General features: G+C 35.1%; 1 protein-coding gene across 2 annotated transcripts; it reads left to right on the top strand.

Moving 5' to 3' along the window:
- The first annotated feature begins 352 nt into the window (after positions 1-352).
- On the top strand, positions 353-14295 carry NUDT12 (nudix (nucleoside diphosphate linked moiety X)-type motif 12). Of its 2 annotated transcripts, none has more exons than XM_011960115.1 (7): positions 353-480; positions 2901-3112; positions 3684-4273; positions 7092-7259; positions 8329-8442; positions 10736-10935; positions 12188-14295. In XM_011960115.1, exons 2-7 carry the CDS (start codon positions 2907-2909, stop codon positions 12296-12298), a joined length of 1389 nt encoding a protein of 462 aa, XP_011815505.1. In that variant the 5' UTR covers positions 353-480; positions 2901-2906; the 3' UTR covers positions 12299-14295. The 2 variants fall into 2 exon arrangements, with proteins under 2 accessions (XP_011815505.1, XP_011815507.1); XM_011960117.1 differs by having other exon boundaries at positions 368-480; positions 2901-3058.
- Positions 14296-24989: the final 10694 nt, after the last annotated feature.

The following is a 24989-nucleotide window of genomic DNA, read 5'->3' as shown; positions in this document are numbered from 1 at the left end:
AGTGACTTGGTGTAGTCAATATTCCAAGATTATTTAACAGAAAAGAATGCTTTGAGCACTCAATTGCACCGGACTGTATTGGAGAGGGCTGGCAGCTGGGTGCCAGACGCTGGGAAATTTATAATTGCTTCCTCAGGCCTACGGTTTTCCGATCGCCTGCACCACGTTCTATCTATACATCATAGTCCCAGGAGAATTTTCAGACCTTCATTCAGCGCCAGTCCTTTAGACCTCAATCTCTCCCGCGCGGGCTCCCAAACACCTCCCCCTGCAATCTCCGCCCCCTTCTCCCGTTGCGCACAACCTGTGGGCTTCAAACTACGACTCCCACAAAGCCACGGGAAGACCCCGGATCGCCACAGGAAGTCGAGAAGGCTGCATCCGGCACCAGGAAAAGCGAGTGGGATATCCCAATCCCTCGACTGCGGTATCCCAATCCTTCGACTGCATCCTGGTCGCCTCTACTGTGGTCACCTTTGGGTTAGTAGAAGCAGCGGAGAGTTAGTCGTCTCAGTGTCCCCTCTGGGGGCGGTGACCAGTTCCCTGAGCTCTTTGGTTCCCGCGCTGCCCTGAGTGGCCCTGCTGGGTAGTGTGGCGCAGCCTCGTAGTGGGTTGGTGGGCGCAGGCGAGGGAACCACAGACGCGTTTGCAGGGGCTCCCGGGACAGGGCGGAGGAGGCGCAGGTGGTCCTGAGGTTAGTAGAGTTTCCTGCCCTAGCTGAGATGGGGAAAAGGAAGCGCTACTTAGGGAGTGATTTCACCTCGAAAGAAGGAACCTAACAGTAGTGGCAAGAAAGTAAAATATCTCAAGGCGTGTTACCATTTTCAGAGACCATGCACAGGTGGCGCTTAATTGGTCTTGAGTGCCCAGGGAGTGGATGAAATTCGTTAATTGATGGTCAGTGACTTCAGTGACAGAGCGATATTTGAAGTCCATTCCTGTCCTACTCGGTCTATGAGAGCATGCGCAAGTCATGGGCCCCGGGTTACACGTCAGTAAAAGTGGATGTTGGTTTATTAAAACTTTATGTCCCTTTAAATCTAATATTCTTTTAAATGATTTCTCGGAATAGTCCTTGAACTTCTTGGAAAACAAGGGCAGCACTTTATTCTGCCTTCAAATACTTACCTTCTATAACCTGCCAATGAGAATTGAAAAAGTAAATCAAACAGTAGAACTGGGTGTTATACTTTGTGTGCTTCTCTGGAATGAATAATTGCACTGTCTCTAGATAGCTTTTCTGCTGAGAAAGCAAGAGGGAAAAGTGTACACTTTCCACTTCCTATCTCCACAGAATAGCATATGCATAAGCATTGCCCTGGAGGTAGTGAATGACGCTGTACTTTTGAAGGACAATTTTGCAGTCACCTAGCGCAGCCTGTGAGAATGTGAGGGATGACCGTGACCGCGGAACATGAGACAGTGAAATATTATTCAAACTAAACCTAGCTGAAAAAACTATAATACGGGTTTTTGGAAAATAAACTTAAGAGAAAGACAATTTGAAGGGAGATCAGTACAGGAGCTGTACAGCAGTGCTTCAAAATAAAGTCCTGAAAAGTTAAAGCTTTTGTTATGCATAATATTTTTAAAGTATTTAGAAATTTCAATATGAAAGGAATAGCGAAGTAAATTCTAGAGTAAGTCAATTATTCTCTCATGTAGATATTACTTCTGGTAATTTAATTTCTAAACAGATTTCCACTATTAGGTTTTATCCAAGTGTTTCCATGACAGTGAGCTGTTTTAACCTATTTATAAGTAGCAGAAAGACTCAAATAGGAATGGTGAACAGCTCCAAAATAAGAAAATTAATCTTTACTCCTTGTTTTCCCTAAATTTTGTTCATACTTTTCCTGCTATGCAATTCATCAGCCAGATTGCTATTTCAGAACCCAGGAGACAGCAGCTATCAAAAACTATGGGCTGTAACATTTCTGTCTTTTCAGCTTAAAAATCTTATTGCTTAGAATAATAGAAATGTAGTTAGAATCCCAAATCTTTTCTTAATAGCATTTCATAGAAAGAAAAATTATACCTTAAAAAAATACTTTGAGAAATTCACAGTTGAATCATTAACCATTTTCACCATCCTTCCCCTCCAAAAAGAAAAAAAAAAAAAAAAGCTCAGTTTGTGCTCTACCATCTGCAGTCCATGATTAGGCAATGTTTAGGACGTATGAGGCCGTTATTTCGGGGGTTTTTCCACCACTGAAAAGAGTGACAAAGCAGATAATGAGTTTTAAAAGCTGCTCTGATTCAAGGACAACAAAGTGACCAACAGAACTGTCCAATAATAGAACCAAAAATATATGGTCATCTGATGTGTGACAATATTTGTCTCAGTACAGTACAACAAAGATGGAAATATCAAGAATAATGCTGAGTCATATGGATTATGCATTGGGTAAAAAAGTATCTTGACCCCTACCTCACACTGTGAACAAAAATAGATCCTAGATGGATTACAGAATTAATTGTGCAAGGTCAAACAATAAACTTCATGTGAAACTTAGAAAATCTCTGCCTTTACTTCCATCTGTTTTACTGTTCTCCCTGTCATGTCCCCACCTCATCATGAAGTCCCCTCTGGTCTACCCTAAATACCTCATCCTTATGTAATATGTTACCTGGTTCCCCCTCCCAAGGATATGGTCCCCTCATCTGTACTATCAAAACTCTTTATACATTATTTTGTGTAACTGCCATGGGCATATTAATTTCATTGTATTTGTAATTCTAAACTGATAACATTTTGAAATTGAAATGTATGCTGTTTAATGATTGCCTTTGGAAGAGTATATTGCCTTGTAAACCATTGCTATTATTCTAACAATATCATTCATTGACAAAATAGCAGTTGCAAATAAGCTTTTTCCCCCTATTTTCCTTCTTTTAAGGAAGAAATGTCTTCTGCAAAAAGAAGTCCAAAGCAAGAAATAGTTACCCAGTTTCACTGTTCAGCTGCTGAAGGAGATATTGCCAAGTTAACAGGAATACTCAGTCATTCTCCATCTCTCCTCAATGAAACTTCTGAAAATGGCTGGACTGCTTTAATGTATGCAGCAAGGAATGGGCACCCAGAGATTGTCCAATTTCTGCTTGAGAAAGGGTAAACATTTTAGGCTGTACCACCTGAAAGGGTTTGTGGTTTAATTTGTTTGTTACATATTTACTTTTAAATTTTACTTGTTTCCATATTTATATTGTTGAACTACTAAATAACTCATTGGCTAATTTATGTAAACATGTAGCACAATTTTTCTAACTTAAAACTTTGTAACCTTTTTCATTGAGAAATTATTACTTTATAGCAAAGCAAATTTATGAGGAGTCTAATAATAATTTTTTCTCCCAAATAGAAAATGCAAATCTCACTATGACTACCAAGGACTTCTTGTAGAATTTTGGTATCTCTTTATAGTACATAAAATTTAATGCTGTTTTATTTTGTGAGTAATTATCCAGAAAGTGTAAGTATCCACTGTCTCATTTTGTCATTTATGATTATTGTTCTTCTAACCTTCCCAATAGTAAACTATGTAACACAAGAAAAAAAATCTATATAATCATTAAAAAGAAGGACTTTAATGTGCATCTGGAAATATTTTATTGAAACAAATAAGGAGAAAGTGTTTACTTCCTATTTTACTTTTTCTCCCTATTTTTTCTTCCATCTGTAGGTGTGACAGATCAATTGTCAATAAATCAAGGCAGACTGCACTGGATATTGCTGTGTTTTGGGGTTATAAGCATATAGCTAATTTACTAGCTACTGCTAAAGGTGGGAAGAAGCCTTGGTTCCTAACGAATGAAGTGGAAGAATGTGAAAATTATTTTAGCAAAACACTACTGGACCGGAAAAGTGAAAAGAGAAATAATTCTGACTGGCTACTAGCTAAAGAAAGCCATCCAGCCACAGTTTTTATTCTTTTCTCAGATTTAAATCCCTTGGTTACTCTAGGTGGCAATAAAGAAAGTTACCAACAACCAGAAGTTAGGCTTTGTCAGCTGAACTACAAAGATATAAAGGATTATTTGGCCCAGCCTGAGAAGATCACCTTGATTTTTCTTGGAGTGGAACTTGAAATGAAAGACAAGCTACTTAATTATGCTGGTGAAGTCCCGAGAGAGGAGGAAGATGGATTGGTTGCCTGGTTTGCTCTAGGTATAGATCCTATTGCTGCCGAAGAATTCAAGCAAAGACATGAAAATTGTTACTTTCTTCATCCTCCTATGCCAGCCCTTCTGCAATTGAAAGAAAAAGAAGCTGGTAAGAAATGAATACTGCTTTTCGTTGGCAAAATCTGGTTTTTAGAATTGAGTTGGAATTATATGTATTTGCACTTCCCAGGGGCACTCTTTTTCCAATAAGCAGTGAAATTAGACTGTCTTCATCAGAAACCTCCTAAAGTTCTCACCCTAGGAGACTACTCTCCTGGGCAGTTAGTAGTTCTAATCAGCCGAGACTGATTTCCTGAGAATTAACACTGGTGCATGATGATCTCATTTGATTCTTCAGTGAATTATTCTTGAGTTCCTGCTACACACAGAACATGATGGCAAAGACCTTGACTGTTTTGATTTGTTTTGTATTCTGTTGCTGGGGCTTTTTATGGCATGGTAAGAAATTAGGGTTTGATTCTAAAGTCCATTTAAATGTAACCTAACCTGTATTTAAAGTATTTTTTTAAAAAATAAAAACATTGCACTGCACACTGGCTGCATCATAGAGCATAAATTACACACATGTAAGTAACTGTGAAAGTTGGGAGTCTTGTTAAGAGGTAATTGAGTATTACAGTTGCCCAAGTAAGAGATTGCAATGGCTTGAGTTAGAATGGAGGCAGTGGAGATGGAGACAAAGGGAGAATTTGAGATATTCTCAAGGTAGAATGGATAGGGCTTGATCTGTAGGTTGAGACCCTTATAAGTGAGAGATGGTGGTAATATGGCGTGAATTAAGGTACTGATAGTAGAAATGGAGGAAAGAGGGTATATGCAAGATAAATTTTGGAGATAAAATCAATGGTCTTTGCTATTGAATTGGATATGGGATATATAATAATGAAGGAAAAGATTAAGAATGACGGCTAGGCTAGAGACTTTAATAATTTGGTATATAGTGATACCATTTCTCAATAATATGATGGGTAGAGCAAGGAAAGCAGGACAGACTTGGAGTAAATAAATCAAGAGTTTGCTTTTGGGCATACTAAGTTTTAGAAATGGACATTAGAATCAGATGTCTGAACTGGAAATACCCATATGGCAGTCATCAACACAAAGATACTTAAATCCCAAAAAACTACTGAGATTACTTGGAGAGTTGAGAGGAAGCAAGCAAAACTCTCAGAGTAAGACCTGAATCCGCCTAAATTTAAAGGTAAGCTGCAAGCAGGAGAGCCATCAAAGGAGTTGGAAACAGTGTGGCCATGAGGTAGGAAGAGACCAAGAGGCCTCAGGGAAACCAAGACAGCAGAGTATTTCTAGGATGGAGTGGTCAAATGTATTGAATGCTGTTGTGAACTTGAGTAAGATGAAGGCAAAGTTTTGTGGGTTTTTTTTTTTTTTTTTTTTTAAGAATCTTTGTCTTTGGTAATATAAAGCTATTGATGAACTTGACAAGAGAAATGTCAGTGGAGTGAAAGGAACAGAAGCCAGATTATGGTAGATTGATGAGTTAATAGGAAGTTAGGACCTTGTCAGTGACAGAAGCCAGATTATGGTAGATTGATGAGTTAATAGGAAGTTAGGACCTTGTCAGTGACCACATTCCCTTAGGTGATAGAGGTCCTGCCAGAGACTGCTTAAATATCTCCGTCTCAAAGTCTGATGTGGTATGTTTTATTCTCCACACCTGTGCAGAAATCATCAAGCTTTTTAAAGAAAATTTACTTTTCTTTAGACATGTGTATATCACTTTAAGATAAAAAAGATATGATAAATGAGCTAGTTGCTTGCTTTTTTCCCTTGTAGGAAAACTGAGGCCTTTTAACTCACTTGCTCTATAACTTTACACAGACTTAACTTTTCTGTGACTCAGTTTACTCCTACAGAAAATAATAATAGTACCTATCTTCTTTAGGGTTGCTCTAAACATTGGATAATCTATATAATATTCCTTGCATGATGCTTGAAACATTGTAAGTACTCAATAAATGTTAGCTTTTCTTTTTGTGATGATTCTGAAATAATGTAAATACCCTAGCATGCTATATATTATAAGGTTATGTAGCAGGCAAAAATGTAGCGTTGTCTGTTCATTACAACTGTTTTATGTTTATTTTTCCCAGTTTAAACGATGTTAGAATTTTAATTATTATTTTGTTGATTTCAAAAATCTGTAGACCAAATAATGTATTTTAGGGAGGTGACTTTGTCAAGCATTTAAAATATAGCATTTCTAGTGTTATTGCCTCAACTGTAATATCTCTGGCCAGGTCGTATTAATTCTTTTTTGAACTACCAGAGTGAAACCTATAGCTAAAGTGTGTATATGTTAAGATTTATCCTATTAGGCATTTTTTGGCAAACAAAGTTAACCATGAACATAGTAAATGCAGTATGTTTTATACTGTGTACATGCAGTCTCCAGTTGAAAGCAGGTTGTGTTCCACACAGCATCGACCATCAATGGCATACTCACCAAGAGAGTGGTGATAGCCTCCTACAGTTTCCTAGTAATATTTCCTTTAGAGTACAAATCTCAAGAACTGCTTTTGTGGTATATTTTTATTAAAATCACTATTGTAAAATCACTGTTTGTAAACTTACTCTACACGAGAATCATGAATACCCCAACTTTTAAAATCACCTACAGTAAAAGCCTGATCTAATGTATGATGTAAGATAGATGTTAGTACTTCTATCTTATATGAGAGTTATATTTTATTCAAAATAAACTTGAATCTAATTTTTGTCATCCAGAAAATTAAACCTTTTACTTTAAAAGAAAAATACACATTATAAAAATAGAAATACTAAAATACCTAATCACATAGCTATTCTTATTGTAACTTGAGAACATTTTACTTATATATTGATTTTAATTTGTCACAGAATTAAAATTTTTGTGTTTTTTTTTGAAGGGGTCGTAGCTCAAGCAAGATCTGTTCTTGCCTGGCACAGTCGATATAAGTTTTGCCCAACCTGTGGAAATGGAACTAAAATTGAAGAAGGTGGATATAAGAGAGTATGTTTAAAAGAAGACTGTCCTAGTCTCAATGGTGTTCATAATACATCATACCCAAGAGTTGGTAAGCCCTTTATTTTATATCTCAGCCACCTGGATCTTGGGGAATAAGATATTCTGGAAAGAGAAAATTTGTGAGGAGCTAAAATGTTTTCCTTTTTATGGAAAACATGTCTAACCATTAAGAATGTAAGTGTTAAAGTGTAACATACTTTCATGATTTTTAAGTAAAAAACATGGTACATTCAATAGCCATTTCTTAACTTTGGGTTATTCACTATGAACCTGATATGTTATGACACATGATTTCAAAAGTCAACCAATGTGGCTCGACTTAATGGAGAAAAAGCCCCAACAATTTATTGCCTGTTTGAGGCATTACCAAAGCAGTACAGCCTGGCCCTAGCTTTTCATTACTGTTAATGTCTGCCTGTATTCTCTCTTCTAATTGCTGCTTTGAGTCTGCCGTAGGTTTGGTAATCTGATAACCCAGACCTTTAAAACTGTGTGAAAAAAGGATAGGTAGGCTCAGCAACACCTGAGGAGGCCTCTAGGGAGAAAAATACATGGCTTAGTGACATCTGTTTTTGTTGCTCAAGAGCCTTTTACATTTAATTCCTAGTTCTTAGTCATGATATAGTGAGAAGAATTTGCTAAATTAGTAACTTCTAGAGAGATGAACTGTTGTTTAAATTTTATTTAATGACTTAAATCTAATCATAGAACCATATTAGCTTTTAAAAACATTTTCTTAAGGGTTAGGATGGGAGAGGGAAATTATTTACAGTGGTAAAATTTGAATTTTCCTTATTTCCATGTATTACCTACTCAAAGTTTTTCTCATTAAGATAACAATACACCTAACATCCATAAGTACAGAATAAATGTTGCTATTAAGATTGGGGGAAGAAGGTCTTCTGCTAGCTTACTGACGCTATTCTGTACAATTTCGCTGAGATATTCTGTTATCAGCTATATTAGGGCAGAAAGAAGCAATCTCTTACAACCAGACAAGAGTTCTATCCCTGTAGGACATACACCTTTATGTTATCCTGTCAGACAGTGTTTGCACATGAATCTAAATTCGTTTTTCCTGCCATTCATATATATGATTTTTTTTTTTTTTTTAACAGATCCAGTAGTAATCATGCAAGTTATTCATCCAGATGGGACCAGATGCCTTTTAGGCAGGCAGAAAAGATTTCCCCCAGGCATGTTTACTTGCCTTGCTGGATTTATTGAGCCTGGTAAGCCTTTTCTTAATAATTTCTATTTAACTTATAATTTCAAAATACAAAGTTTAGATAACATTTAATAATCTCTGATAAATTATGTTATAAAACTGGGTTATTTTAAAGTATTCTAAACATGATACAATTTTAATAATAGTTTAAACATGTAATTCTCATGTTTATATGAGAATTACATAAATTGCTTTTCCTAGTAATTGGATCTGCTTTGTTAAAAATTCAGTATTTGCTCTTTGATATGTGGCTCTTGACCCAGGTATCTAGGTTCCACCTTATTTCCTTCTGTACTAGACTCAACTGTCACCTTTTCGAGGAGGCCTTACTTGATTGCCCCAGATACATTAGTTAGCCCCCATACCCTGCATTCACAATCCCTATCATCCTGCCTGATTTTTCCCTAGGGCACTCATCATCACCTAATATACTATGTATGTACTTATTAATTTATTATCTGCTGTCTCAAGAATATAAGTTTCATTAGCACAGGGACTTTATTTTATCCACTGCTATGTATGAAACCCTCATAGTACATGCCTATAGCACATGTAGTAGGTCAGTAAATGTTTGTGGAGTGAATATATCTAAGTAATAAATGTTTTATCTCAATTTCAGTTTCCAGTATTTGCATTACTAGATAATAGTAAACATACAGTATCAGGCTATGTTCTGGAGAAGAATCATATCATATATATAAAACAGTATCAGGCTGTGTTATATATATATTTTTTGTATGATCTTCATACAACCTTATAAAATACACTATTACAGTGATTTTGCAGATGGGGCACTAAGACATAGGGACGAAATAATTTGCTCAAGATCAAACAGCGAATAAGTGATAGGGAAGGGATTTAAACCTGGGCATGTTGGCTTCTGAGTTCTTGCTCCAAATCACTATACTGTCTTTAGTAGTTCTAGGTCATTGTCATTGTCTTAACTGCTGGGTAGTAATCCATTCATGAATATTCCATTATTTATCCCTTCTGCTGATTGGACATTTAGTTTAAAGTTCTTATTACAAACAACACTGCAATTAATATTTTTATACTTGTGCACACTTGTAAGAGTTATCTAGATTGTATACATAGAGTAGCACCACCAGCTTATGTGATATGAGCATCTTACCCTTATCTGTATATTGCCAAGTTGTCTCTGAAGTGTTTCTGCCAATTTATACTTCCTCCAGCAGAACATGAAATGTTCCATTATTCCACATCTTCACCAAGTTAGGATTTTCAGACTTTTAAATTTGTCATTCTGAGGGGTGAATGAAATCGTATCTCGTTTTCATTTTCATTTTCTTGCCGATGGAACATCTTTTTTCAAATGTGTATTAGGCATTCAGTTTTCATTTCTCTGAATTTTAGATGTTTGTCTTTTGCCTAATTTTGTTTACATTGTTTATCCTTTTTTATTCACTTTAAGTATTCTTAAATATGTAGCATATGCAAATCTTTTGTTATAGTTTTGCAAATATGCTAGTCCATAATTATATTTTCACTATATGTGTTCTTTTGATTATTGTCAGTTGTTAATTTTCTTGTAGGAAATTTATTAATCTATTTGAAATAGAAAGCTATATTTAAAATATATTTTGCTAAATACAGCAATATTTAGCAAAATATTTCTAAACTTCCAGATTTTACTTAGAAATGATTTTACTTAGAAATGATTTCACCTATTCTAATTCTTAAATCCAACAAATTAGAAATATAAAGTACATTTATAGGCATCACTTTATTTTATCATGGCAGAGTCAGCAGTCATCTAGAGGAAAACAATTGCTTAGAAAAAGTATTAAGTTTCATCTTATGTAGTTTTTAATCTTTTAATGACCTGAAAAGAGTTACCTGCAATAATTGTTTGACAACATAATAAAAAGAGTTTGAAAATTTTAGTTTGAAAGAGCTATTTGTAAAAATCATGTAATTTATATCTATTTAGTGAACAATATATAAATGAGATCAGATATAAAGTGTTTGCATAGTGTTTAACCAATATTAGGTGTTGGATATTTTTAGATGATGTCATTATTTTTAAAATGTAACTGACAAATTTGGACCTTTAAAAAATGAAAAGTTTATTGTTGGCATTTTCATATTCTATATTTGGTCATGTACTTTAAAAATTTATGTTTTCTTCAATTACAGTCTAGTTTTAGGCTTCTGCTTTCTGATTATTTGAATTGGGTTTCTGTCCAAAGTGATTTCCAGATGTTTGAACGATTCAGGACACAAAGTGTCCGGGGGCATGTTCATCAGCAACTTGTTCTTTTGCTCCATTTCATTAGGAGAGACAATAGAAGATGCTGTTAGAAGAGAAGTAGAAGAGGAAAGTGGAGTCAAAGTTGGCCATGTTCAGTATGTCTCTTGTCAACCATGGCCAATGCCTTCCTCCTTAATGATTGGTTGCTTAGCTGTGGCAGTGTCTACAGAAATTAAAGTTGACAAGAATGAAATAGAGGATGCCCGCTGGTTCACCAGAGAACAGGTAAAGTTCAATTTAATTTCCTTCTTCTATTGATTGTTCCCTGACTGTATTGGTTTGGGCACAGAACAAGGATGCATATTTTCAGCAAGTTGAATGATGGCTTTGGGCCTCTCATTATGCATGGATTACATGGTAATTAGTAATTCCATACAGGAGGAGTATGTTTCACTAATGTGATCTATATTAACTTATTCTGTGAGATTTTTCTAGTAGAGATGATTCTGTACCATTTTGAATTTTAGATTCCATTCCTACACATTAATAGTACCTATCAGTGGGCTTAAACATTAATTCATAGATGAGAAACAGGAATTTTCTCAAACCTTTTATATTTTAGTTTATAACATTAAAACAAGTAGCTCTCAAAAAACATCAGTAAGTGCTTAAAATTTTCAGAAAGTTTTTATTCATCTTAAAATGTACTTAAGGCCAAGAATGACATAACTGTATAATAAACATACACTTAAAATAACTTTTTAAAATGCCATTCCTAAATAATATATTGAAAGATAGGTTACTCATCTGACCTGAAATTCTTTCTGACTTTGCCTGCATAAAATTAATTTTATTCTATGCTTAATCCAAAAAGATGGAAGTTAGATTATTGCTTATGAATTTTATAAAAAAGAATCTGTTTCAAAAGTGCTTCACTTAGAAATTAAGTGTGGAGCACACATTTTGCTTTTTCATGATGTCATTTTCATAAGGGAATGTGTCTTTCTGGAACATTTTAAAAATTGAATCACTAACTCAGTGAAGGAGTTAAAAATGCTGTACTAAATTTTGCATGTTGAGGCTGTGCGTGGTGACTTATACCTGTAATCTCAGCACTTTGGGAGGCCAAGGCAGGAAGCTTGATTGAACCCAGGAGTTTGAGACTAGCCTGGGCAACATAGGGAGGCCCTGTCTCTACAGATAATTTTAAAAAAGTTAGCCGGGTGTGGGGGTGTGCATCTATGTACCAGCTACTTGGGAGGCGGAGGCAGGAGGATCGCCTGAGCCCAGGAGGTCAAAGCTGCAGTGAGCCATGATTGTACCGCTGCAACTCCAGTCTGGGTGGCAGAATGCAAGACCTTCTTTCAAAAACAAAAACAAAAACAAAAACCTTTGCCTATAAATATGGATGTTGTCACTTTCTACTGTTATTCCTTGTAAAACTCATCACATTTTAATTGAATTATGTAAGCATGGGAATAGTATTTAAATATGACAGCTTTGAAATCCTAATGCATTCTATTATGGTGTGTTTTAGGTCCTCGATGTTCTGACCAAAGGGAAGCAGCAGGCATTCTTTGTGCCACCAAGCCGAGCTATTGCACATCAATTAATCAAACATTGGATTAGAATAAATCCCAATCTCTAAGAACTAAGCTTTGAGTATTATTTAATAATTTCTAATAGCACTTATTCCTTAAGTGATATTAGAGATTATTCAGTACTCTTGAGAGTGTCACAACACAGAATATGATGTTGGGTTTTGGAAATATTTTCAAAATGTTCTTCTGTCTTAATCACAAATTCATATTTCTACAAATTACACTATTGCCTCAGATTATGTTAAATCTGGGTCAGCCTTCTCTGAACTTTTTCTTTCTTCGTTGTTCTTCACAGTTTTATCTCAGAAAACCATTTTTCTAATAAGAGACATCGTGTTGGAAAGAAGTATGTTCTAGAAATGTGCATAAATTTCAGTGCCTCTTGTAAGCATTAAATTGATGATGAAGAAAGTTCTTGATTTGTTTGAGAAATGAAACAAAAAATTTTAATGAATTTTTAGCTTGTATTAGCTCGTATTGATTTTTTAGTCCTTTTGTTACCTTTAAGTTGTCAGTATCTGGTTTTTGCTCATCTCCCCATTGTAGTTCCACTTGCTCTTTCCTGGGGGTTGCATTGTTCTAGCTGTGGAGGTGTTATAGTGTAACCACTTGTCTAATTTGACCAGTGTTAAGAATTTTCGAATTTAATAATTAACTCTAATAGAGATTTCAATACCACACCCTCATGGAAGGAGAAAAGCATACTATTATATCTAGGACCTCGCTTTTAAACCTAAAATTAATTTACACATCTACTTATATGTCACTTATACTTAAAGCTGTTATTAAGACAAATCAAGATTCTCTGCTTTTGCACTGAAATTAAACTTGAAAGGAATTCTCCTGAAAGGTTGGATATTAAATAAGTCCCAGGCAGATTTACATATTTAATTGAAAACATTGGCTTTATTTCATTTTGTGATGAGTGATGTATCTGCGTTAGCAAAAAATCGTATAATCATTACCAATAATATTCATTACGCTCAAATATATCTTGGCTTCGACCTTATTTCAACATATTCTGAGAAGTCTTGATAAAATAAGTATATTTTAGAACTGAATCAGCAAGATTCTAGAGAAAGCAAAACATAGTAGTTCACAATTTTGCAACATAGAAAGTCACATTTTATCAGGCTATTTTGAAATTGATTTAATAGCTATTATAGTTTATGAATATCAAAATTTGTATAATTTGGATCTTTACTAATGAATGCTAGAGCTGGAAGAGACCTTAAGGATAATATATGAAATTAACTTTCCTTATTTTATAGATAAGAAAAAAGAAATTGTGAAAGGTGAATTTACCTAATTATTGAAAGTTACCTAACTAATTAATTACAGCAGTCTGTACTATATAATGCAGAGGACAATTCTCCCTGTAATAGGAACTAGAAGCTGTTACTAAAAATATGTATAGACAGAATTAAAAGAAGGAATGATAAGAATAAATTTAACTTACAAAATATTGTTAATTAAAATTTTAGATACTTAACGTTTATTTAACTTAAATAATAGATAACTTTGTCAGATAAAACTTAATTTTACTAATGAGCAGTGATTTTCTTAGGAATTGATGAAGGCTTACTGGTATCAAGAATTTAAACCAAATTAAAATTGACACAGGACATTTATATACATAATAAAATTCGAGCTACATAAGTATGTGGAAAATAATGTACCTTGATTATTATGAAATAGAGCGTCTTGAAATTCAGTTTTACTCCAAATGTACTTTTAATACTTACAGATTCTAAGATTACACTGTAAAATTCCAGGTTGTCATAATGTTAAGATAGGAAAGTAGAATATAAAATATCAACAAGTGTGGTTATACGTTTTGTTTTAGAGATTTAATCCTTACTGGGGGAAAAATCAACATCTAAGTAAATTATTGTTTTAATAACAACTTTAAATTGCCAACCTCTGAGAGGTGAAAAGCTATGAAAATAGAAGGAATGGCCAATTCAAAAGAATAGTAGATGTGGTAGTGCCATGAATGTATTCTACTGGAAATGAATGTTATAATACATTAAATTTTTAAAATTGATTTTGTTTTGTGTGTGTATGTTTAACATGTTTTGACAAGTCGCTTGAAAAATGAGAAAAGCCTGATTTCAGTTCTTAACCTGTTTCGGATTGATGATGTGTACAGAAAATGCAGAAGCCTTTTTAAAAGTGTCTGTGTTTGGGAGACTTAAAACTTTCATTTGAATCTTAAAATATAGTTTGGGGTCAAATACAAACAGACTTACATATACATACATATATGAAGTCAATAGTTTTTGCTCTTCAGGTTTAAAGCAATATATCTGGTATTATTTTTTATTACTTGTCTAATATTGCTAATTGTTGGATTTTGACATTTTCACATGTTGACGGAACATGAAGAGTTAGTTAGAAGGCCACATCTTTCATTTAGCTGGAAAAATGAGAAATTCTTTTAAAGGCCTGGTTAGGGATTTGGCTGAAGACAGGAAATAATAGAATAACAAAGGGAGAGACCATGAGATGGAAGGAGGAAGAAGTAGTTTGTTAATAAATGAAATAAACTACATTAAATCCCACATAACAATAGATGGCTGGTCCTGGAACTGTGTTGCTAACGTGGATACAATCAAATATTAAGTGAAGATGTTCTATAAAACAAATCCATTAATTATTTAGAGTAAAATTTTCAAAATGCAAATTTTATTAGGGCTGAGACCCAGTTGTTAGGTTCTGGGAGGGAGAGAGGGAGGGAGGGAGAGAAAGATGGGTGGTAGGTATTGAGTGAAATGTGTGTATTTGTTGAGGTTAAAACGGGCTGTCTTCTCTCTCAGAAAAAAAAAATGTGTAGGACAAAATCAGTGTGTGCAAAAGCAGGCGTTTCTGTCTTCAAATATTTAAGATCTAGGTCCTGAGGCAAAGCAAGAGTAGCTGTCAGGAGGTTGGAAAAGGCAGGAAAGTTCGGTATTCTGTGCAGGGAGGGTGCTTGGTAAGTGGGGGCAGATGCTTGAGAGCTTTAACCCCACAGGAGCAGATGAGAGACAGGCTGTATTTTGGGGCAAGGGTCATAATGTTGCCAAGTACCTGCACCTTCAAAATGAGTCACTGACTGGAGGAATCACTTGTGAACATAAACGAAATACTAAAAACCTACCATCCTTCCAGGACAATCAGAATAGAATTCAAAAGAATTTCTGAAAGAGGGAGTGAAGTTTATTATATATGATAGGTTTTCAAGTAATTCCATTTTTTTTTGCCCAAAACTAGAAATGGTCAAAAGAAAGGTCATTTAAATAATAAGGATGGCATAGGGAAAACAGGTAATCAGCAGCCTGAATTCTTGCTTGAGAAAAAAAAAAAAAAATGAATTTTCAACTATGGGATGAATGTTTGGACATGTTAATTGGGCCAAGAGGCAAATTACTCATTCTATTTTTACTGAAGGATATCTGTATACAGTTGTATTCATTGGTGGAAGTGACACTTTTAACTTATTTCTTCAAGACTTTTTTTTTCTTGCTAAGGAGTCAAAGCCATAGCACTAGACAATAGATATTCCTCCTTTTTGCAACTCCTGGTATAGTGATAACTCTCCAGAATAGTGGGTCTGCTGTAAAATTTTAAACAGATTTTAAGTTGGGGCGGGGGGAAACTTTCTCCTAATGGAAACATTTTTCTTTCTAACTAGAAGCCTGATAAGAGACAGACAAACTCAGCATAAAGAACGAAAAAATTCTCTGACTTTCCATTCCTGGGCTCATGGGAACGATACCAGACAAATTCTTTGCCTCACCTGTGGAGGATTAAGAACGTTCTAACCACTTGTGAGGAGGTTTTATTTTTAGTAATGTGGAAGTTCCACCCAGCAGTAGAAATTGAAAATGGTACTCTTGTTTATTTTAAAACAGAGTAAGTGGACAAGTGATCTAGTCTGAAGTTTATTTTTGTTTACTTTTTATCCTGCCCATTTCACTCTAGGCTGAAACTGTCTGTTGGAGAAGTGTGATGTTCCGAACATCTCAGTAGAGTACTTCATAAATATTTATTACTACTGTCAGATAGCAGTGAGCTGAAGTCATCTCTATCAGTGGGGGTAAAAATGATTTAAACTGCCATTTATCCAACAGCTTTACTGCTAAGAGTTATTTTGCTTTTTTGTTAGGTTTACTTGTGTTTATGGAACAAATTTGAATAGTACCAAGCAGTTTGGAGAATTTGGAACTCCAAAGAAAAGATGCTGAAAGATGTGTGCAAATTCAAACCTCAGGTGCTTGGGTGGTCCTGCCATCATCCCCCCTCTATATCATACTGAGGGCTTCCATGGGAGTGTATCCACAGGTGGGAAGCCACTGGGAACTCTGTGTGTTCTGGGGTAACAGGAGAAAATATGCATGTATCTGTGTGGACCTCAAAAGTTTTCATGGCTGTAGAAATGTCTAATTATTATTATTTCCAAAAAATGCAATATTTTTCTACAAATTACTAGGCTTGCCATACCAATCTTTTTTTTTTTTAGTTCCCAGCCACTTCCTACATTCTCATGCAAAATAAACACATTTTTCATTCTATTATAATGGTAAATTTATCATATAAAGAGCTTTGTTTTATACAGTGAAAACAGTATGTACATTCTCCTTGTTCAGTATATCTAACATTAGTACTAATAAATTGTAATTTTTTGCAAATTTAGATTTCTGGACATTATAAAAGTTATTTTTTACCTGTTGTTTACAATCTATTTCTAAGAATTACAGATCTCTATTTACAACAAGCTTTTAAGGAAGCAAAACTGTTTAGTGTATTCTCATAACACTAGTAATTTTTACACGTGACTATATATAGAAGGTTGACAATTATTTTATCCTTAACCCCATAAAATGAATATTAGTATTATTATCTCCATTTTACAGTTGGCTAAAATGGGGTAACTTCTCAAAGTCATGTTGTTAATAAATAGGAGAGCCAAAGCTTAAGCCCAAATACTTTACTCCAGATCCTTTCCTTTCTTACCAGAGCTATCCTAAAGATGTTTCCTAATAACTCTGCATTGACAAAAGCACTTCCAGGCTCAAGTGTTTCCTTCTTTAGTCTCCTAAATTTTACATATTTTTCAGGTTGAATCTTCTACTCTACACATTTCTGCAGGACATTCTTTGGATCCCACATTTTTCTCTCCAACTGTCCAACACACCTGCTTGGATGTCCCAGAACCTCCCAAATACTGCATGTCTAAAATTAAATTATCTTTTTTCCCCAAGCATCTTCCTGCTTCTGTATTCCTGTGTTATTATAATGTTGCCTAACATGGAAGTTTGGGCACTGTTTTAATTTGTCTGCTTTATCCCTTACCCCACTCTACTTCTCAACCAATCTCTTAAATCCTGTCTTTTTAATCTCTTAATACTTCTTGAATCTCGATATCTCCCTATCTTTCCCTCTCCTCCTTCTCTCTCTCCCTCTGCCACCACCCTACTTCAGATCATTCATCTGGTTTCTGCATCAGCCCCTTAACACTGGTCTCCCTACTCTCCAGTTTCATTCCCAATCGATTCTTCACACTGCAGCCAAGGAGCTCTTGCTAAGGAACAATCTCATCTAGTCTTTGCTTTACTTAAAACCCTTCAAAATAATGCCCCTCACTGTCCTTGGACAAAGGAAAAGTCTAATTTCCTAGCATGGCAAGTTACCTCTTCTCTTTCAACTTTCATCATTTTCCTTTCCTTCAACCTCTTATTATACCATGATTTATGTTCTTGCAGAGCCATAGACAAGCCTTCTAAATTTCAATATGCATTAACATTCATTAAGGACCACCTGAGTAATTATGTCTAATTCCATATGTTACTAATGTAAGTAGAAATAATTTTTCATTTAATATTCTAAACTACTTCTAAACTATATTTTCATTTACATATCTCATGAGATTAAAAACTTCTATATCAGGAACTATAATAGTTATCCCAGTTTTACAAATGAGCGCACTGAATCTGAGAGAAATCAGTTTCTCAAGGTAAACATAGGATATGGAAACTGACTGAAATTTAAGTCTTCTGAATCAAAGCCTATTACATCCTCTACCATACTATATGCCATACTGCTTCTGCCCTGTCTACTACACAAAGGTAAGTGAATTACCTAATATTTAGCCCAACCGGTGTAAATAGCTGAACTAGATCATTTAAGTGTTTGTTTCTGTTTGGCTTGCCTCTATTTCATCTGCACCATGTGAACATCGTAGGTGTGTTTAATAAATACCACTATCAAAATTCTGAAGCCACAAAAGCACACACTGCATCAATGTTTACTGAAAGTAGATTTGAATATAAACAGACTGTTAGGAATGGTTAAGACAGATAATAGAATCGTTACAGGATGGGTGATCGTGCCTGATGCTGCATAAGATTAAATATGCTAATCAGAGTTTGGATTTAGAGAACCCAGACAAATCCAAAGTAGAGCAAGAAAAGGTACTCAAATCTTCAGCTTCTTGCTTGTCGAAAATACATACTGCATTTCATCCATGTCTCCTTCAGAACTGAGCAATTTCTGAAGGCTTTACCCAGGTGAGCTTATTATACATGCTTTTTTCTTCCTTTTTGAATGCCATATTCTCTATTTTAATCCTTGCTGTTCTAAATTAGTTCCTTGGCAAAGGATAATAGCAAAGGGAATATTATTTGAACGTTATATATGAAGACAATTTAATAACATTTCTTTCCAGTCACAAAATATCCAACAGCTGTTTCTAACTTACTTTGTTACAAAATTGAGAGGATGGATACATCCAAAGAAAATTCTAAATAAATATGTTTGGGCCTCTTTTATTTATGCTAAGAAAGACATCATGTGCACATTCAAATAAGCACCATCCATATCCTAATTTGGTTATTTCAAGTAAATTGTGCATTTGGAAAGCAAGGAAAATGCAACTGATAAGCTAGGCTTCTAAACATAATTGAAATTCATTCTGAATGCAGGAAGGGTCAGTTTCATTTCAAAGCAGTAGACCTTGTTTTGAATTCCTATATTCTGCTTTGTTTTCATTGCAGCATTAAATTTACTAATCACCAAAATGATTTTTTCATCTGGTTAAGTTACTAGAATTTTGTCTTCATTAATTTTATACTTAATTTTGCTTAAATAAATGTTTATATTTAATTGTTTTTATATTACTTAAAACATTTTGATCTGATTTCATGAAAGAAGACATTTAGGACATTGAAATTTTTTCTGTTACAATTGCAATTACTCTGTGATTTAGAACAATTTCATAGGCAAAATATTCTGACCAATATCTTTTTGTAAATAATCCCAAATCAAACTGCAAAATAGCCTATTTACAGTCTTGCTGTTACTTAATCTTTACATCTGGTTATTTCAAACAAATTGTACATTTGGAAAGCAAGATTTTTTACTCTTGCTATGATGTTTATGGTAACTTACACTTGCTATAAAAGCCTCCTTTCACCAGTAAGAATTCAGCCCGCTCTTTTTACCTTCCCCGTGCTCACTCAGAATTTAAATATTAGATATTTTTTAATCTCCTTTTCCTCTCAGATAATTTAAATTTTAGCCTGTTTATCTAATGTCAGATTAAAATGATGTTAAATAAGTATTCCTAAATGATATGTTTGGAAAATAAATTGAAAAATAAACCTTTATTATCTATATTGTTTTAAGATATTATTCCCTTAGTTGCTAGCAACTGACCTTTTAATTATATGTAAAGTCATCTAACTTCTTAAAGAAATCTGTGCTGATCATGTGATGAAATTACAATTACGATGCTTATAAGTTAGTCTTGGTATCTTCTCTCTCCAGGGGAAAAAAGTCATCCACTGACCAGTTTTTAAAAAGATCTGTAAAATGACAGCAGGAATTTCACTGTGTTGTTTCAGATCTTCAGCCCTTACCAGATGTGATGACCCTTTCGTGGTCCCTGATTATTTTTACAAAAAGTAGAATAAAAATTCATAATGTTGTCTGATTTGTGAAGATGTACACACACTACCCAAAATCCACTGATAACTTATTCTGATCCCATGAGACTGTAGAGACCTCAGTGAATCTGAGATGGAATGGGATGTTAGCACTGATTATCTACCCAATTTAAAAGCAGTCATAAAGTCATTAAATTAACCTGGCAGATTAATTCTAAGCATAATTTTCTCATTCCCTCGTCATTGGCCAGACTGCAATTTACATACTTTTTTATGACAGTGGGCAAAAATACAGCACAGTCAGTAGCTTCAGCTGTATATAAAGAAGGTCAGCAGGAAATAGTAAGCATAGAACATTTTAAAATAAATGCTTTTTTTATTGCTTTCAAAAACATGTATTTGTTTGGATTAAGCTACAGAAATGTATTTACTTAAGTGAATAAGCATAGAAAATGTTTTAAAATGGTGATTCTAAGATTGGAGATTTCTCCTCTAAATTTTTTGATTAAAGCCTCTTCGAAGCCCTTTTATCTTGTTTGCATTAATATTCCTATCAAATTATTTTTTCTGAGGTAAAACAGTAATTTCAAAGTAATTCGAGTTACCTTGAATTATGAGCAAATAATGAGATTTAGCATTGTCCAAAGTGCCCTAAATATTGCTGACAATAATTGGCTCTTAATAATAGATGATAACATTGCCACTACAATGTTATAAAGGTCATATTTATTACTTTCTTCCAAATGACTTGAAGTAGAATTAACATACAGCCATTTCTTAGGCTAACATGAGCAAAGCACAGTTTTGATAGGGATAAGATATATTTTGAGTGTTTATTTTACATATTTACTTGAGATTTTTCTTAATCTTTAGAATTTAGAAGGGTGGTTATACATCAGTTTTCCTTGATTCTAGACTGGAAAGGATTGAAGATGTCACAGGGGTCCTGCTTTCAGGAATCGGAAACTCTCTGGTGTCAGCAGAATTGATAAGCTCTGCGTCTGAGGAACACCAACACAACTTCATTGAAAGAGTTACAGGGATTTCATGTTTTGGAGGAATTACATACAGAGGTTTCTGTTTGAAGGTATATTCAAATGCTACTTCAAACTGAGGTTTAAGTTTGAATATTTCAAAATTAGGAGGATGTCATTTAAACCCAGCAAGAGTTGATGATTCAGCAATTATTAAGTCTTCAGAGAAACATAGCTCTTCTGCAACATGGTTATTGAAGTAGTGTGGCTCCACTTCAATAAGCAAAAAAAAAAAAGACAGCATTCCTCTTTAGAAAACTCAAAGGCATTGTTCGTTTAATTAATAGGTAAGGAAAGTCTTGAGCAGAAAAAAAGTAGTCCCTGAGATGTATTCAATTAGCCTTTTGTGCCTGTTCTTTTGCTAACTTTTACAAGGCATTTAATCATATATTTAAGTACATGTGTGTGCTTTTTCTTCATCTTAATGGAAATACAAGTTCATAGTGTAAACATTTTATTATTTGAAATACATGTGTTAAAATGAAGTTATCACTTCTTATTGTGGACTATAATTAGTCAAAGAGGAATAATGTAAAATGAGGACTGAGTCAATTTTGAAAATGGGCTTCTCAAGATAGGCTTTGAAACTCCCTGTGCTGGTCAAGGTCAATGTAGGGGAAAACCATAATTACAGATTTCTCAGACCTAGCAATTCAAAAAATATATAGAGTAGCTAGGGTTCTAATTGTAATTGGATAGGGTGATTTCTCTTCATACAGTGATATTTAATTCATGCATCATTCTGCATGAGGGATTAGCTAAACTTCCAGTCTAATAGTCATTCTAAAGCCAGAGAGGAAATGAAGCAAAGCAAAATACAGTTCTTCAGGGATTTCTAGTCTAATAATGTCATTATGATAGCACGTAGAGTATGACTGCGTCTTTAAAATCTTCTAAAGCAAGGGACACACACCACTGCTGGAATGCACAATGGTTTGGAGTGGTGCAAGATGAGATATTTCCTTTTTATTAGTTTTGTTTTAATATGTGTTAGATATAACCCAGGATTTCACCAATTATTGTTGCCTAACTTGAAGCTAAAGTAAAAGAAAAAATTTAAATAAAAACTGTTATGCAAATAACAGCATAGCTATTTTATGGATGTTAACTCGTGAAGGTAGTATGCAAATGACTGAAGCTGGGAAACAATAGATAACGTATTAATTCATCCAACAAATATTTATTAAATGCTATGTTTCCTCCACACATATGCAATAGAAGCATATCAAAGTATACGATAGACAAAGTCTTAGCCCTTGTGGATCCTCCATTTTGGGTCATACCGCTAGTGGTTCCACAGAAGACTGGAATAACCTAAGGCTGTATACACTGAGGTGTTTTGTATATGTTTGCTGGACCCAGTAATAAAGTTCCTCTGAAGCTCAGGTGGCTCAAGTCAACTGTGGAGCAGCCAGGGCTCTGTTTCAATCCCAGGCTAAAGAACATGCCCTACAGATGCTACAGCACTAAGGAAATGAGCTGATGGATCCTCCATCATAAATAAGAAGATAAAACTCTAAATACCGCATTCATCCTGCCAAGTGCCCTCCTTACGAACACTTTCACTACACTGTAATTCTCTATGTACTTTCCAATTGTTTCAGCTCTTACAGACAGTTATACCCAAACTGTAGGAACCCTCTGCTGCTGAGAAGCTGAATGTGAACACAGGAGAGCAAGCAATCAAAAAGACAACATGAGTTGTCTTCTTACTCCTGGCCTGCTAATCTGACTTGCTAGATTTTTATCACAAGTTCCAGTTCGTACAAGATGAAGAAAGGATGTTGGTGAGCTGACACACAAGATTGATTTAGAACACAATTTAGGTAAAGCCTCTTCACACTGGGCTGAGAAAAAAATAAAAGCAATCTATCACTGAATTTTCTTCCTAGAAGCTTGTTGATACAGAGTCTTAAGCCAAAACAATAAAACAAAAAATCCAAGCCTTAGTGTGTACAGTTGAGAAAGAAGAGAAATGAGATAGAATAAAGTGAAACAATTAATAGCAAGTTTCCTCAGGGCTGCCCTAGCCTAAAATCTTTAGGCTTTCAAAGATTTTTTGAATGAAGTTCCATTCTACCTATGCAATTTGCATCTGCTTCAGTGGGATTTCTAATCAAAACCACTTGGTGTGTGTATAAGGCGATGGGAGCGTGGGCGCTCATTAAAATTGCATACAACTGAATCACCAATCAGAGTCCAAATCTTTAAAGTAAGGGTCAAAATCTACATTTTTAGCAAACTGTTCAGTGATTCTTAACCACATTCAAATTTGAGAATTCCTGTGCTAAACAGTAAACTCCTTGAAATTTACATTATATTTACATTTTTACATCAAGTTCAGCTCGGAACTACACTAGCAGAGTGCCAAATTCAAAGGCTATCTCTGTTGTAAGTGCACTGGATTTTCCCAATTTTAATTTTATCATTCCATAATAAAGTGAAAGAGGAAAGGGGCTGTTCATGAAGCATGTCAGGAAGAGCCTCTGTGTTTAACAGAGTAAAGCAATGAAAATCTTTCAAAAATCTTAAGAAAATTATTCACTTTCAGAATCTTACCATGGTGGAGAGAGAAAGTGAAGCGGCATCTCAGGACCATGTTTCTTGGGTAATTTGCTACATCTCTTCCCACTTTTCTGCAATAAGAAATGGGGGATTTGGGCCGGGCGCGGTGTCTCAAGCCTGTAATCCCAGCACTTTGGGAGGCGGAGACGGGTGAATCACCAGGTCAGGAGATCCAGACCATCCTGGCTAACCCGGTGAAACCCTGTCTCTACTAAAAAACACAAAAAACTATCCAGACGAGGTGGCGGGCGCCTGTAGTCCCAGCTACTCGGGAGGCTGAAGCAGGAGAATGGCGTGAACCCGGGAGGCGGAGTTTGGGCGGCAAAGCGAGACTCCGTCTCAAAAAAAAAAAAACCAAAAAGAAATGGTGGATTTGGATAGATGATCCCACACATATCGACAGTCAAACAAAGAACAGTCATTTTGGAACTGTTAAGAGATTTTCTGGTATTACTGAATGTATCACACATTATTAGATACTAAACTCATTTTTCGTTTCATTTACTAATATCAATTTTTTCTTTCCCAATTCTTTAAACTTTAGAAATAATAAATTCCACACTACACAATCCTCTTTTCTATCTGCATTTCATTTCCTCAGAGACTGACTTAATGTTTGTAGGGTCAGGCCAGGTGTATTGGCTCCTGCCTGTAATCCCAGCACTTTGAGAGGCCAAGGAGGGCGGACCACTTGAGGTCAGGAGTTCGAGACCAGTCTGGCCAACATGGTGAAACCCTGTCTCTACTAAAAATACAAAAATTAGCCGGGCGTGATGGCGGACGCCTGTAATACCAGCTACTCTGGAGGCTGAGGCAGGAGGATCACTTGAACCTGGGAGGCAGAGGTTTCAGTGAGTCGAGATCAGGCCACTGCACTCCAGCCTGGGAGACAGAGCTCCGTCAAAAAAAAAAAAAAAAAAAAAGTCGATATTATTAGTATTCCTTGCCATCATACAGCAGACCATAATTTAATCTATACTGTGAGATATTTCTATTTTTTCATTGTTGAAACAATAGTCTCTGGAAATCATAGATAAAATCAAGGATGGAGTCTATGTCAGTATCCTGGCTGTGATACTGTGCTGTAGTTTTGTTTTTTTCTTGTTTGTTTTTTTCGTTTTGTTTTTTGAGACAGAGTCTCTCTCTGTCACCCAGGCTGGAGTGCAGTGGCGCAATCTTGGCTCACTACAACCTCCACCTCCTGGGTTCAAGCA

This window comes from Colobus angolensis, unplaced genomic scaffold, assembly GCF_000951035.1.
Source record: "Colobus angolensis palliatus isolate OR3802 unplaced genomic scaffold, Cang.pa_1.0 Scaffold504, whole genome shotgun sequence".
Classification (NCBI taxonomy): domain Eukaryota; kingdom Metazoa; phylum Chordata; class Mammalia; order Primates; family Cercopithecidae; genus Colobus; species Colobus angolensis.
Note: the sequence above shows the minus strand (reverse complement) of the source record. Positions and strands in the feature narration are given on the sequence as shown.

Excerpts from the sequence above, each read along its gene's own strand:
- NUDT12 (XM_011960115.1), top strand. The coding sequence starts at position 2,907 with ATGTCTTCTGCAAAAAGAAGTCCAAAGCAAGAAATAGTTACCCAGTTT. Across the intron at positions 3,113-3,683 it reads CAATTTCTGCTTGAGAAAGG|GTGTGACAGATCAATTGTCA; the intron begins GTAAACATTTTA and ends TTCCATCTGTAG. Across the intron at positions 8,443-10,735 it reads TGCTGGATTTATTGAGCCTG|GAGAGACAATAGAAGATGCT; the intron begins GTAAGCCTTTTC and ends CCATTTCATTAG.